Source organism: Mustelus asterias, chromosome 5, assembly GCF_964213995.1.
Source record: "Mustelus asterias chromosome 5, sMusAst1.hap1.1, whole genome shotgun sequence".
Taxonomy (NCBI): domain Eukaryota; kingdom Metazoa; phylum Chordata; class Chondrichthyes; order Carcharhiniformes; family Triakidae; genus Mustelus; species Mustelus asterias.
Window position 1 is genome coordinate 22,751,997 of NC_135805.1, and position 16,154 is coordinate 22,768,150.

General features: G+C 45.7%; 1 protein-coding gene across 2 annotated transcripts in view; it reads right to left on the reverse strand.

The window, feature by feature from the left end:
• Positions 1-720: 720 nt before the first annotated feature.
• LOC144494068 (tRNA (adenine(58)-N(1))-methyltransferase, mitochondrial-like) overlaps positions 721-16,154 on the reverse strand; it is a 45,835-nt gene continuing 30,401 nt past the window's right edge. The window contains exons 5-7 of one of the 2 annotated variants that reach the window (XM_078213645.1): positions 13,161-13,375; positions 8,002-8,079; positions 721-893 (exon numbers count right to left, since the gene is read on the reverse strand). In XM_078213645.1, coding sequence (XP_078069771.1) covers positions 817-893; positions 8,002-8,079; positions 13,161-13,375 — 370 coding nt within the window. In that variant the 3' untranslated portion in view covers positions 721-816. Of the gene's footprint in view, positions 894-8,001; positions 8,080-13,155; positions 13,376-16,154 lie in introns of both variants that reach the window. The other variant, XM_078213646.1, reaches the window with a different exon arrangement.

Here is a 16,154-nt window from a genome sequence, read left to right on the forward strand (position 1 = left end):
GGAGTAATTATTGCCTTAAATTCACCCAGCTGCTCTTTAGACTGCTCAGAAATATTCAAGTTAGTGACTTTAAAAAAAAAAATTCTTGCCCACTTTGTCATTTCAGTTTGTGGAACTGGAAAACATACTGAATTTGTGACAAATAGTTGATATTAGTTGCTGTAAATTTCAGTACCTTGTACATGCAGTTATAGAAGGCATATACACATGGTCAGTAATCAACTGAAGACCATTTTTCACTGAGTCCACATATCCGACAGCACTGATATTGACCTTCCAGTAAGAACATCAAGAAAAAATAAGGGGACTAACAAGTGGCATTGGTATAAATGAAGACTCGACCTTGAACCCCACAAAAATATTAAATAGGTTGTTAAAACTTACATCAGGAATTTTCATGACCATACAGTCACTACCATTGTAAACGAGTGGTCAAAATATTCTGGTAATGTATAGTGACCAATAGATTGAAACAGGAAGGCTGGATTTTGGCCTTGGTGCTTCTAATAGCTTTTAAAATCTCTTTTATGTTGTATGGTTGCTATTTCAAAGTCCTTTGCTACCTGTTTACTGAGAAACATGTAGTTCTTTATTAACATGAAACTATTTTGCTCGCCTTTTTATGTTCAAATGATTCTTTAATATTGTTTTTGTTATCTTTTATCCTGCCACACTGTAAATACTTAAAAATGTAAAAGTATCACAATATAAGCTGCATGAATAAATAAGAAAATACACTTTTTATTTTGTTTATCATAGTGACTGAGTACAGCTTAGAACTTAACAACACATTCAATCTTCACGATTCCACAGCTCCTAGGTATTTTTTCCACTGTTGTGTCGAGTAGAATATAAAGGGGCAGGTCTAAATTTTCTTAATTTGACAAGGAAAGCTGGTGGGGAAAATAAAGACAGAACAGTGAGTTTGATGAGAATCACTTGCGACAGTTAGAATAACTTCTATTTGCACAAAATCTGTGCCCTGGCCAATCATTCAGTAAAGTGTTTCAGACCTGTTGCAGTCTTAAAGTTTATTTATTTGTGTCACAAGTCGGTTTGCATTAACACGGCAATGAAGTTACTGTCAAAATCCACTAGTCACCACACTCCGGCGCCTGTTCGGGTACACTGAGGGAGAATTTAGCATGGCCAATGCACCTAACCAGCATGTCTTTCAGACTGTGGGAGGAAACTGGAACAACCGGAGGAAACACACGCAGACATGAGGAGAACATGCAGACTCCGCACAGACAGTGACCCAAGCCAGGAATCGAACCCGGGTCCCTGGCGCAGTGAGACAGCAGTGCTAACCACTGTGCCTTCTGCTGGTGGACTTGCGTGATGCCCCTGTGTTCTAAATGTTGAAGGCCTCTTTCACCTACCCTACCCCAAGAAATCCAGCATTCCAGCAGCAGGGAGCTGTTAGCCAAACAAAGCTAGTAAATTGTTCCCCATTCTGCAAAACACCTTCTCATTTTGCACTGTAATTACCAATCTACTACTTAGCAGGGGACTGTCTTGGGAAGTTTAACCCACTTTATATAAATATTTGCTAAAGGCCAGGGCCAGAACTTTCCTCTTGAGATTTTCCCCACCTTTGGCAACTTCAGTTGAAATCCTGTTTTGTGTATAAATGGGGGTTCCCTTCAAGTTCCATCACCGTTACAGCAAGAGAAGGAAATACCCCAAGCAAATTTCTGATCTATACAAGTAGTGCTCATGCCTCACATCCTTTTCTGATGAAAGGAGTGTCCAAAGAATCTCAAAAGAACAATAGAGGAATATCATCTTCTTTTAATGTCGCTGTTACGGGCACAGAAAACTGCAATGAAGAATTTGGATAATGAAGAATAGCAAAAACAAGTCGGAGTGGATAGAAATATAGCAAATGTAGTTCATAGAATCCCTACAGTGCAGAAGGAGGCCATGCGGCCCATCGAGCCTGTACCGATAACAATCCCACCCAGGCCCTATGTAACTCCCTGTATTTATCCTGCTAATCCATCTGATGTGATTTATTATTGTCACATGTATTAGTATAGAGTGAAAAGTATTGTTTCTTGCACGCTAAACAGACAAAACATACCACACATAGGAAAGGAGAGAGTGCAGAATGTAGTGTTACATTCATAGATAGGGTGTAGAGAAAGATCAACTGAATGCAAGGTAGGTCCATTCAAAATTCTGATGGCAGCAGGGAAGAAGCTGTTCTTGAGTCGGTTGGTATGTGACCTCAGACTTTTGTATCTTTTTCCCGACAGAAGAAGGTGCAAGAGAGAATGTCCGGGGTGCGTGGCGTCCTTAATTATGCTGGCTGCTTTGCCAAGGCAGCGGGAACTGCAGACAGAATCAATAGATAGGAGGTTGATTTGCGTGACGGATTGGGCTACATTCATGACCTTTTGTAGTTCCTTGCGGTCTTGGGCAGGGCAGAAGCCATATCAAGCTGTGATACAACCAGAAAGAATGCTTTCTATGGTACATCTGTAAAAGTTGGTGAGATTGTAGCAGACATGCCAAATTTCCTTAGTCTCCTGAGAAAGTAGAGGCGTTGGTTGGCTTTCTTAACTATAGTGTCAGCAAGGGGGGACCAGGAGAGGTTGCTGATTTGGACACCCAAAAACCTGAAGCTCTCGACCATTTCTGCTTCTACTGTAGACAGGGGCATGTTCACTACGCTTCCTGAAGTCGATGACTGCTTCGTTTTGTTAACATTGAGGGAGAGCAGTTCACCAGATTCTCTATCTCTTTCCTCTACTTTGTCTCATTATTGTCTGAGATCAACCCACAATGGTGGTGTCATCAGCACACTTGAAAATCGAGTTGGAGGGGAATTTGGCCTAGTATAAGGAGTATAGTAAGGGGCTGAGGACACAGCCTTGCGGAGCACCAGTGTTGAGGATGATCGTGGAGGTGGTGTTGTTGCCCATTCTTACTGACTGCGGTCTGTGGGTTAGGAAGTCTAGGATCCAGTTGTAGAGGGAGAAGCTCAGCCCCAGACCACAAAGCTTGAAGATGAGTCTTGTAGGAATAATGGTGTTAAAGGCTGAGCTATAGTCTATGAACAGATGTCCTTGTTATTGAGCTGTTCCAGGGTTGAGTGCAGGGCCAGAGAGATGCCATCTGCTGTGGACCTGTTGTGGCGGTAGGCGAACTGTAATGTTTCCAGGTAGTCCGGGAGGCTGGAATTGATTTGTGCTGCAACTAGCCTTTCGAAGCACTTCATAATGATAGATGTGAGAGCCACCGGACAATAGTCATTAAGGCGCGCTGCCTGGCTTTTCTGTGGTACCAGGTTGATGGTCGTCTTTTTGAAGCAGGTGGGGACCTCAGATTGGTGTAAAGAGAATTGAAGATGTCTGTGAATATCTCCACCCCAGCTGGTCCGCACAGGATCTGCGTGCTCGTCCGGGTACCAGTCGCTTTCCATGGGTTGACTTTTGAGAAGGCTACTCTGATGTCGGCAATGATGACCTCGGATATGGGTTCGGCCGAGACATCCGGAATGAAGGGCATGCTCTCGCTGACCTCTTGCTCAAAACGTGGCTAGCGTGGGATTCTAGCTTGGTCCGGTACTGTCTTTTGGCATCTTTGATGGATTTCCTTAGATCGTGTCTGGCTTTCTTATATAGGTCAGCCTGACTTGAACGCCTCAGACCTGGAATTCAGCAGGCAGTGGACATCCCTGTTCATCCATGATTTCCGGTTGGGAAACACGCAGATTTGCTCCTTTGGCACAGAGTCTTCTACATACTTACTAATGAAGTCAGTTACTGTAGTGGCGTACTCATTCAGACTGGTCGCGGAGTTTTTAAATACTGACCAGTCTGCTGACTCTAAGCAGTCCCGTAGGAGATCATCTGATTCCTCAGACCAACATTGCACAACTTTCTTTGGTAGATTCTCCCGCTTCAGTTTTTGCTTGTAAGCCGGGAGTAGGAGCTAAGGGTCAATTTAGCATGGCCAATTCGCCTAACCCACACATCTTTGGAGTTTGGGAGGAAACCGGAGCACCTGGAGGAAACGCACGCAGACACAGGGAGAACGTGCAAACTCCGCACAGACAGTCACCTGAGGCCGGAATTGAACCTGGGTCCCTGGTGCTCTGAGGCAGCAGTGCTAACCACTGTGCCACCCGGGGTGCCTTAATGATGGCATGGATGTGTGGTCAGAAGCTCAACTCGGATCAATTATGACAACAATGTTGCATACAGTCTGAATCGGCCTCAGACAATTACCAGGAAGAGGAACAGATTCAGTAGTCAGTTAACAAGAGTCTGTGGTTCTAGTCTTCCTGATATTCAATTATATTTGATTTCTGCTCATGCAGTAATGTACGTCACATGTACAGTTTGACAGTTTTGAGATGGTGAAGGGAGCTGGTCATGAGGTAGAACTGGGTGTCGTCACTGTACATTTGGACACTGGTATTGTGTTTGTGAACGATGTTGCAATGGGGCAACATGTGAATGAGAAATAGGAAGAGGCCGAGAATAGAGCTTTGGGGGATACCAGAGGCAACGGGACAGAAAGAGGAAAAGAAACAATTGCAGCTGATTCTCTGACTGAAATAGAATAAATAAGAAACCAAGTAACTGCAGTCAAACCCGAGGGCCCAAGGCTGGACAATTCACATTTTGAAAGTGCAACTATAAGCAAATTTGGAGAGTATTTTTTCCAGGGATGTAAGTTAGTAGGGTTTGTGGGGGGAAGCGGGGAGAGACATATTGGGGAAGGATGGAGAATCATTGGAAAAGGATGGTGGAGTCAACTCTACCAAAGGTTACAAACAGCTCAAAAAGGAAGAGGAGGGATAGGAAATCAGTGTGAAAGTCGGAAACTATCATTTGTGACGTTGAATAGTGCCATTTGGGTTCTGTTACCGAGACAGAATGCTATGTTGAGGAATACAAAGATGGAGTTCCAAGAAAGATGGGTCTGGCTTTGGGAGGCAACAGCATCACTGAAAAGCTTGAGAGGAAAGATTTTCTGTTGAGGGGCTTTTGGAGACTGGGCCTAAGGTTTTATGAGCAGAGGAGTGACGATGGCAGATCTGAAGGAGGGTAGGACAGTATTTGAGGAGGGGGAACCATTCGCAATAACAATTAACATGGAAGGGATGCGGGGTGCTCAGCAGTTAGTGGGACTAGGGTCGAGGGAGCCAAAGGTGATTCCAACAGAAGATGAGCTTGGAGAGCATGAGGGTAGATAGGAGAGAAAGACTTGAGTTAAGTTCTATGGTGGGGGAGGACCTTGAAGATAGACTTGATGGTGTGGCGAGCTGGCAAAGGCAGCTGATCAGATTATCTTAATTTTAATGACAAATAAATCCACGAGCTCCTCTACATTGTTGGAGGTGAGGTGTTTAAGGAGACGGCTTGTGGTAGAGAAAATAAATCAGAGGTTAGCTTTGCTTTCCAGTCCAGTCCTGGAATAGTGAGCATTCTTGGCAAATGAGAAGCAGGACCCGAGAGTGCTTTATCTACTGCAGTATCTAAGGGCGGCACGGTAGCACAGTGGTTAGCACTGCTGCTTCACAGCTCCAGGGTCCTGGGTTCGATTCCCGGCTCGGGTCACTGTCTGTGTGGAGTTTGCACATTCTCCTCGTGTCTGCGTGGGTTTCCTCCGGGTGCTCCGGTTTCCTCCCACAGTCCAAAGATGTGCGGGTTAGGTTGATTGCCCAGGTTAAAAATTGCCCCTTAGAGTCCTGGGATGTGTAGGTTAGAGGGTTAGCGGGTAAATATGTGAGGGTAGGGCCTGGGTGGGATTGTGGTCGGTGCAGACTCGATGGGCCAAATGGCCTCCTTCTGCACTGTAGGGTTTCTATGATTTCTATGTAGACCAGCCTGTGATCTGTCATATTAATTTGAGTCTTGAAATACAAGAGAGGAGTGCTTTACCCCGGGGGTACAACCAGGGTTGAGAAAGGCCAGTGGTTTTAATGGGGCATCATGAGGTTGTGAGTGAACAGATCAGCAGCTGCAGAATTGTGAATATCAGGCCAAAGGCTCGACAATTCAGATCTTGAAAAGGTAACTGAATTGGGAGAGAGCTTTTCTGCAGGGTTGAAAGATAGGATTGGTGGCAGTTGTAAGGGTGGAGGGGTAGAGCAGAGGGATGTGGGTGGAGAGTGATATAAGAAAATGATATCACTTTATCCGTGATTAACATGATAGGCGTATTAGGGCCAAGTGAGATTGCAAGGTCGAGGGAGTAGTCATGAATATGAGTCAGGGAGTTTATATGCAGGGAGAGATTAAGAGAGTATAGAAGTGCGGTGAACTCCTAAGAGAGACTGAGAGCATGATAGGTTGTCATAGTGGACAAACTCACCGAGGGTGACAAATCACTGGCAGCATTCTGAGGGAGTAACACGGTGGAGATATATATCTTGGAGAGATTTTTATGGTACTTGGATGGCCAGGAGACCACAGCAATGCTAAGAGAGAGGTAAAGAACAGTGAGATGGGTACTGCAGTATCTAAGGGTCGAATTTTGAGCCCATCTCTGCCACGAGCATAAATGGTGACGCAGCACCAAATCCTGCGAGAGTGGGAAACGAGATTCGCACTGGCGATTTTCCCTGCCCCTCGCTAGTGACAGAGTGGAAACCTTATTTAAATACATTTTTATGCATTTAAATATTATTAACAAGCCTCCCCACCACATCATCCCCCCCTTATTGAATATTCATATCTTGCCGACGTGACGTCACAACGGCTTTGTAAGAATGGGATTCAGTTGAGGGGATCCCGCCTGGGGGCGCCAAGGAAAGTATAGCCTCCTGGGAGAGAGGGACATGCCGGGGGGGGGGGGGGGGGGGGGGGGCAGTGCCAGGGGAAGGCCCTCTGGGGACCCCCATTGGGGAGGTTCCCCTTATGTGTGGTGGGGGGGGGCAGATGCCTGAGAAGAGGGTTGCAGTGAGGGGGGGAACCATGCCCGCGATACTGCTGCAGTGGTGGGGAGAGGGGGAGAATGCTTCCCGATGTGCGTGTGAGTGATGGGGGGAGAAGAAGAGCCCTCGATACCTCAGTGGTGGGGGGTGGGTCCTCTGTGTCCGTGGGTGGTGTTTAATTCCACCTTTGCGCCCTGATCTCTATGGGGCCAGCCTTGCCACCAGAATGACAGCATAAACCATACCCCCAGGTTTTCTGTGCCAGAAAGTCCGATCTGAAAACTCAGCTGTGCATCTCATAGAGTCATAGAGGATTACAGCATGGAAACAGGCCTTTCGGTCCAACTTGTCCATGCCGCCCCTTTTTTTAAAACGACTAAGCTAGTCCCAATTACCCACGTTTGGCCCACATCCCTCGATACCCATCTTACCCATGTAACTGTCTAAATGTTTTTTAAAAGACAAAATTGTACCTGCCTCTGGCAGCTTGTTCCAGACACTCACCACCCTCTGTGTGAAAGAATTGCCCCTCTGGACCCTTTTGTATCTCTCCGCTATCACCTTAAACCTATGCCTTCTAGTTTTAGACTCCCCTATCTTTGTGAAAAGATACTATCTAGCTGATCTATGCCCCTCATTATTTTATAGACCTCTATAAGATCACCCCCTAAGCCTCCTATGCTCTAAAGAAAAAAAGTCCCAGTCTATCCAGCCTCTCTATCTGGAAAGATGCACGTTGGTTTTCAGTCAGAGCCTGACACTCTGACAAATTTTGGTAAAATTCTGCCCTTCGTCTCTAACAACTTAATGGACTCAACTCAACTCAATGAACCTACCTCGCACTAAGTTGATCTTTCCCTACACCCTAGCCATGACTGTAACACTAAATTCTGCACACTCTTGTTTCCTTCTCTATGAATGGTATGCTTTGTCTGTATAGCATGCAATAAACAATACTTTTCACTGTATGCTAATATATGTGACAATAATAAATCAAATCAAACTCAATATCGAGTGGCTCAGTTACACTTACAAACAGGCAACATCAAAGTTAAGAATAAATTAAATACAAGTTTTTAAAAAAAAGAAAAATAGGCTTGAATCACCTGAGTGAGAAACTTGCTCATGATGAGGTCTGGCAATGTAAGGCGCTGTGCAAAAAGCTCTCGTATCTTCCTCTTCACCTGCATTTAATGTGAAACAGTTTTTGAAATGTTATACCATGTTCTATGTTAACTTCAAAGACAGAAATATTGAACATGCAAACTCATCCTAATCTTTTTAGAAAGGATTCACTATTTCTGCCTTACCTCAAAGTGCACACTCTTAGGCTTGGATGTTCGCTCCCCAGTCAGAGAACAGAGTCAGGACTTCTCCTGGCTGCAAAACCCAACTCAAATGACCCGGAAGTTGGAATTTAAGGGTGGCAGCGTTCTTTGGGAGTCTGTCAAGGTGACTCCGGAACAAGTGTAGAGAGCTGCCAGGTGTCGAAGCCGCTGGGCGGAAGACCTGCCTCTGTGCTCTGGTACAGTGTTGAAGTTTAAAAGAAACAGCAAACCATAAAACAGCCCTTCAGTCTCCATTCCCCCCACGCCCAGCATCCTCACCTCCTTTGCCCTTATACCTACCATACCAACTCACCCAGTATCCACCATGGGCAAATTCTCACTTCTAAAACCCCATTTAGTACCTTTACATTCCTTCAACTACATAATCCCTTATAAGATTGTAACAACAAACATTACATTCATGTGCATAATGAGTTATAAAAAAAGTGGAATCCATTGTACCAGAGTGTGTAACTACTTGGAATAATATAAGGTTATGAAAGCAGTCAGGCAGCGCTAATCTGGTAATGGTGGCCCTCAGGCTTATGTCAACAGACTGAAATAGAAGCAATGATTTTGTTTAAAAACACTAGACATTTTTATCAAAGATTTAAAGGACAGGAAATATAAAGGCTTTAACAGCTCAATAGTTATTTTTGATGGTTCATTTCGACAATTTTGAACAGTTCCAATAATCTTGACAGTTAACGTGTTTACGTACATTTTATGCAATTTCATGTCTAATTTTAACAATCCCAAAGGCACCTGACGTTTTTTTATTCAGTCAAGGGATGTGAGCTTTGGTGGCTAGGCCGGCATTTATTGACCATCCCTAATTGCCCTTGAGAAGGTGGTGGTGAGCCGCCGCCTTGAACCACTTCAGTCCATATGGTGTAGATACATGCACAATGATGTTAGGGCGGGATCTCCCCAAAGCGCACCTGACACCCTTAAAGGTGATCCAGGACCATGTCCAAAGAGGTACCCATAAAGCTTAGACCGAGAACAGATCTAATCTGCTCACCGTGTTTCACACAAATGGGTCACCAAAATTAGACACAAGTGGAGGCAGCTGCTGATTTATAGAACATGGAACATAGAACAGTACAGCACAGAACAGGCCCTTCGGCCCACGATGTTGTGCCGAGCTTTATCTGAAACCAAGATCAAGCTATCCCACTCCCTATCATCCTGGTGTGCTCCATGTGCCTATCCAATAACCGCTTAAATGTTTCTAAAGTGTCTGACTCCACTATCACTGCAGGCAGTCCATTCCACACCCCAACCACTCTCTGCGTAAAGAACCTACCTCTGATATCCGTCCTGTATCTCCCACCACGAACCCTATAGTTATGCCCCCTTGTAATAGCTCCATCCACCCGAGGAAATAGTCTTTGAACGTTCACTCTATCTATCCCCTTCATCATTTTATACACCTCTATTAAGTCTCCCCTCAGCCTCCTCCGCTCCAGAGAGAACAGCCCTAGCTCCCTCAACCTTTCCTCATATGACCTACCCTCCAAACCAGGCAGCATCCTGGTAAATCTCCTCTGCACTCTTTCCAGCGCTTCCACATCCTTCTTATAGTGAGGTGACCAGAACTGCACACAATATTCCAAATGTGGTCTCACCAAGGTCCTGTACAGTTGTAGCATAACCCCACGGCTCTTAAACTCCAACCCCCTGTTAATAAAAGCTAACACACTATAGGCCTTCTTCACAGCTCTATCCACTTGACTGGCAACCTTTAGAGATCTGTGGATATGGACCCCAAGATCTCTCTGTTCCTCCACAGTCTTCAGAACCCTACCTTTGACCCTGTAATCCACATTTAAATTTGTCCTACCAAAATGAATCACCTCACATTTATCAGGGTTAAACTCCATTTGCCATTTTTCAGCCCAGCTTTGCATCCTATCTATGTCTCTTTGCAGCCTACAACAGCCCTCCACCTCATCCACTACTCCACCAATCTTGGTGTCATCAGCAAATTTACTGATCCACCCTTCAGCCCCCTCCTCTAAGTCATTAATAAAAATCACAAAGAGCAGAGGACCAAGCACTGATCCCTGCGGCACACCGCTAGCAACCTGCCTCCAATCCGAAAATTTTCCATCGACCACCACCCTCTGTCTTCGGTCAGACAGCCAGTTACCTATCCAATCGGCCAACTTTCCCTCTATCCCACACCTCCTCACTTTCATCATAAGCCGACCATGGGGGACCTTATCAAACGCCTTACTAAAATCCATGTATATGACATCAACTGCCCTACCTTCATCAACACACTTAGTTACCTCCTCAAAAAATTCTATCAAATTTGTGAGGCACGACTTGCCCTTCACGAATCCGTGCTGACTATCTCGGATTAATCCGCATCTTTCTAAATGGTCGTAAATCCCATCCCTAAGGACCCTTTCCATCAATTTACCAACCACCGAAGTAAGACTAACCGGTCTATAATTACCAGGGTCATTTCTATTCCCTTTCTTAAACAGAGGAACAACATTCGCCATTCTCCAGTCCTCTGGCACCATCCCCGTGGACAGCGAGGACCCAAAGATCAACGCCAAAGGCTCTGCAATCTCATCCCTTGCCTCCCACAGAATCCTAGGATACATTTCATCAGGCCCAGGGGACTTATCGACCTTCAGTTTATTCAAAACTGCCAAGACATCCTCCCTCCGAACATCTATTTCCTCCAGCCTATTAGCCTGTAACACCTTCTCTTCCTCAAAAACATGGCCCCTCTCCTTGGTGAACACTGAAGAAAAGTATTCATTCATCACCTCGCCTATCTCTACTGACTCCATACACAAGTTCCCACTACTGTCCTTGACCGGCCCTAACCTCACCCTGGTCATTCTTTTATTCCTCACATAAGAGTAAAAAGCCTTGGGGTTTTCCTTGATCCGACCCGCCAAGGACTTCTCATGTCCCCTCCTAGCTCTCCTAAGCCCCTTTTTCAGCTCATTCCTTGCTAACTTGTAACCCTCAATCGAGCCATCTGAACCTTGTTTCCTCATCCCTACATAAGCTTCCCTCTTCCTTTTCACAAGACATTCCACCTCTTTTGTGAACCACGGTTCCCTCACTCGGCCATTTCCTCCCTGCCTGACAGGAACATACCTATCAAGGACATCCAGTATTTGTTCCTTGAAAAAGTTCCACTTTTCATTAGTTCCTTTCTCTGACAGTTTCTGTTCCCAACTTATGCCCCCTAATTCTTGCCTAATCGCATCATAATTACCCCTCCCCCAATTGTAAACCTTGCCCTGCCGTACGGCCCTATCCCTCTCCATTGCAATTACAAAAGACACCGAATTGTGGTCACTATCTCCAAATTGCTCTCCCACAACCAAATCTAACACTTGGCCCGGTTCATTTCCCAGTACCAAATCCAATGTGGCCTCACCTCTAGTCGGCCCATTCACCGATCATATGATCAGCTGCCTGCATAAAATGTACATGTGAGTGGCCCAGTGGTTAGCACTTCTGCCTCAGCGCTAGGGACCCTGGTTCCATTGCAGCCTCGGGTAACTGTGTGGAGTTTGCACATTCTTCCCGTGTCTGTATGGGTTTCCTCCGGGTACTCCAGTTTCCTCCCACCATCCAGAGATGTGCAGCTTAGGAGAACTGGCCATGCTAAATTGCCCCTTAGTGTCCCAAGATGTATAGGTTAGGTGGATTAGGGATACAGCAAGGCAGAGGGCCTGGGTAAGATACTCAGTCAGAGTCAATGCAGATTCAATGGTCCAAATGGCCTCTTCTGCCCTGTAGGGATTCTAGGATCGATGATATGGAGATCCCGACCCAGGCCCATTCCGGCTTGTGTTTGCAGGCGGAATCTCCAGATTTCCACCTCTCCTGTCATTTTTGCAACAACGGAGCCAGTCTCCTTTGTTGTGTAAATCCAGGCCTTAGAGTCACACAGCGCAGAGGGAGACCATTTATTCCTGTGCTGGCTCTCTGTGCTATCGAATTAGTCCCATTCCCTCTACTCTTTCTTCATGGCTAGGATCAATTTAGATTTTAAGCATACATTCAATTCCCAATGGAAGAATGATTCCACAGTCAATGGCTCATTGATCATTCTTCAGGTGATAAAAACAAACTTGCTGGAAATATTCAACTGTGTGTCTTCCCATTTTAATTTCAGCCGACACCTCCACGCTTGCAATTCACGGCAGAAGTCACAAGACAGCAATCAGGAACACTCACTGATCTTTTTTCTTAGACTAGAGAGACTGAACCCAATTATAACACTTTGATTATTGTCCATCCGACATCGGCTAACTTAGTAAAGGTCGGGATTTGAACCCTAGCTTTTCTTGTCTGTATGTCTTTATCCGGTATTGTCTTTAGAATCCTACAGTGCAGAAGGAGGCCATTCGGCCCATCAAGCCTGCACAGACAATGATCCCACCCAGGCCCGATCCCTGTAATCCCACATATTGACCCTGCTAATCCCCCTGACACTAATGGGCATTTTTAGCATGGCGAATCCATCTAACTCGCATATCTTTGGAGCACCCGGAGGAAACCCACGCAGACATGGGGGGAATGTGCAAATTCCACACAAACAGTGACCCAAGCCGGGAATCGAACACGGGTCCCTGGTGCTGTGAAGCAGCAGTGCTAACCACTGTGCCACCGTGCCGCCCTCTAATATCCTTTTTAAATTTCCAATTCCATTTGTTTTGAGGGTTGCTTTATTTTTAAATTGAAGTTTTAATGAATAAAATGGTTCTAGAGATGGTGCACCGACCATTCCACCAGTAATACTTTCTGCACTGCTGAGAGCCAACAGTTCGGGGGGCAGACGTCTTGTTAATTTCCGCGGAATGGGTAACAACTCGAGTCACCTATTTTAATGTTTACATTGGAGAAAACAATCAGTAAATTTGAAAAAGCTGGGAGCAGGATAAATACCTTACCGTCATCCTCCAGCACAGTTGCATCTCTTCCTTCTTCACCCTCAAACCCGTCGTCCACATTCCTTTGCGGTTTCACTCGGGGTGCCATGCTGCCGTCCTTCCGTAGAGCTGGTGCAACGAGCCAGTTCCTGTGAATGACCTCAAGGATCTTCTCACAAGAGAGGGATAACTGGGAGCTGCGTATCCCTTCCAATAGATCAACAACCTGGGTAATACTGCAAGTAACATAGGTGAGCAGAAGAACACAATACATTAGGACCTTAATAAAATTTGCCATACAATTACAACAATGTACACTTGTGCAGCGCCTTTTATGTAGAAAATATCCAAAGGTGCATTACATGGGCATATTGTCAAGTAGGAAAGAGAAGTTTATTTATTTATTAGTCACAAGTAGGCTTACATTAACACTGCAGTGAAGTTACTGTGAAAATCCCCCAGTGGCCGCACTCTGGTGCCCGTTCGGGTACACTAAGGGACAATTTAGCATGGTCAATACACCTAACCAGCACGTCTTTTGGACTGTGAGAGGAAACCCACATAGACACGGAGAGAATGTGCAAACTCCACACAGACAGCGACCCGAAGCCGGGAATCGAACCCGGGTCCCCGGCGCTGGGAGGCAGCAGTGCTAACCACTGCGCCAAAAGGAATAAAAAGAGCAGACACCCAGCCACGGTGAGAGAGTCGGGAGAAGTCACCAAAAGCTTGTTCAAAATATTTGTTTTCAGAAGGCGAAAAGAGAAGCAAAGAGTTAGAGGAGCAAAATAATGTGAATACTGAACATCTGAAATAAAAACAAAAAAACACTGGAAATACTTATCAGGTCAGACAACATCTGTGACCATAGAAACAGTGTTAATGGGATGGGGGGAGTCTGCAAGAACTGAAATGTGGCACACGGAGTGTCTTAATTCGGAATGATGTCCCAACGGCAACTGGAGATGCTGAGATAAAGTCAGTGGCATGTTTATGGTGTGTCTAGCATTATGCCAACCTGTGGCAGGTTTGTTCTTGGTAATATATTCGCAAGCCATGAATACTCAATAACGTGAAGCAGTTTTCAATATACTTCCTACCCCAGGGATAAAAAGTCAGTGGCGCACGAGAATCCCGTGGAACCCGGTTCACAATCATTTAAAGGTGATGTGGCCAGTCAGCTTTCTACAGTTGTGTGTGTCAGGTCAGTGGCTTTCCTTGTTTAACTCTATGGAACAACGTAGGGGAGCAGGAGAGTGGCATCTTGCATAGAGGCTTGGGATCAACAAGGGTGAATCAGTAGTGAGGGGGGTTGTGGAATGGAGTCAGGGACAGTGGAAAAGGGATCGGGGAGGACAGTGGATGGGGTGGGGGACATGGAGGAGTGAAGTAAGAAATGCCTGACCTCCTGGGGTTGATGGGGGAGAGAGAAAGGGACAGTCAGTCAAGGTAAGAAAATGAGAGGCCTAAAGGGCAATGTCAGTCCTGTCATAATGCATGTCCATCTCAGGGTATTGGCTGGTAGAGGCCTTATAGGGCTATCTGTCACAGAACCAGCACCCCACCTCCCTGCACTTTAAGTTTAAGCTATTTTTAAACTTAATGTATTAGAGTCAGAAGTAGGCTTACATTAATACTGCAATTAAGTTACTGTGAAAATCCCCTAGTCGCCAAACTCCGGTGCCTATTTGGGTACACTGAGGGAGAATTTAGCATAGCCAATGCACCTAACCAGCATGTCTTTTGGACTGTGGGAGAAAACCGGATCACCCATAGGAAACCCACGCAAACACGGGGAGAACGTGCAAACTCCACGCAGTCACCCAAGCCGGGAATCGAACTCGGGTTTTGGCGATGTGAGGCAGCAGTACTAACCACTGTGCCACCATGCCACCCCTTACGGTGCAAATACCCTCTGTAAAATTTCAGTCAGGTTGGGGTGTGTGGGTAGGTGATGGGGAATCCACCCACTGGATTTTACATGTCCTGCTTTCAAATCGAGTGGTGTAAGATCCAGCACTGTGCCTCTGGTCACACTGCTGCTTGTGGGAGCTGTAGGTAAATTAGTTGCTGCGTTTCTTGCATTATAAATGTAACTGTCCCGACTCCTCCCCTCAGGCAAACGTATTACAAATACGAACCTGCCACATTACAAAAGTACTTCATTGGCCGTACAGTGCTTTGGGACATCCGGGGATCATGAAAACATAGAACATAGAACATAGAACAGTACAGCACAGAACAGGCCCTTCGGCCCACGATGTTGTGCCGACCTTCATCTGAAACCAAGATCAAGCTATCCCACTCCCTACCATCCTGGTGTGCTCCATGTGCCTATCCAATAACCGCTTAAATGTTCCTAAAGTGTCTGACTCCACTATCACTGCAGGCAGTCCATTCCACACCCCAACCACTCTCTGCGTGAAGAACCTACCTCTGATATCCTTCCTATATCTCCCACCATGAACCCTATAGTTATGCCCCCTTGTAATAGCTCCAACCACCCGAGGAAATAGTCTTTGAACGTTCACTCGATCTATCCCCTTCATCATTTTATAAACCTCTATTAAGTCTCCCCTCAATCTCCTCCGCTCCAGAGAGAACAGCCCCAGCTCCCTCAACCTTTCCTCATAAGACCGACACTCCAAACCAGGCAGCATCCTGGTAAATCTCCTCTGCACTCTTTCCAGCGCTTCCACATCCTTCTTATAGTGAGGTGACCAGAACTGCACGCAATATTCCAAATGCGGTCTCACCAAGGTCCTGTACAGTTGCAGCATAACCCCACGGCTCTTAAACTCCAACCCCCTGTTAATAAAAGCTAACACACTATATGCCTTCTTCACAGCTCTATCCACTTGAGTGGCAACCTTTAGAGATCTGTGGATATGGACCCCAAGATCTCTCTGTTCCTCCACAGTCTTCAGAACCCTACCTTTGACCCTGTAATCCACATTTAAATTTGTCCTACCAAAATGAATCACCTCACATTTATCAGGGTTAAACTCCATTTGC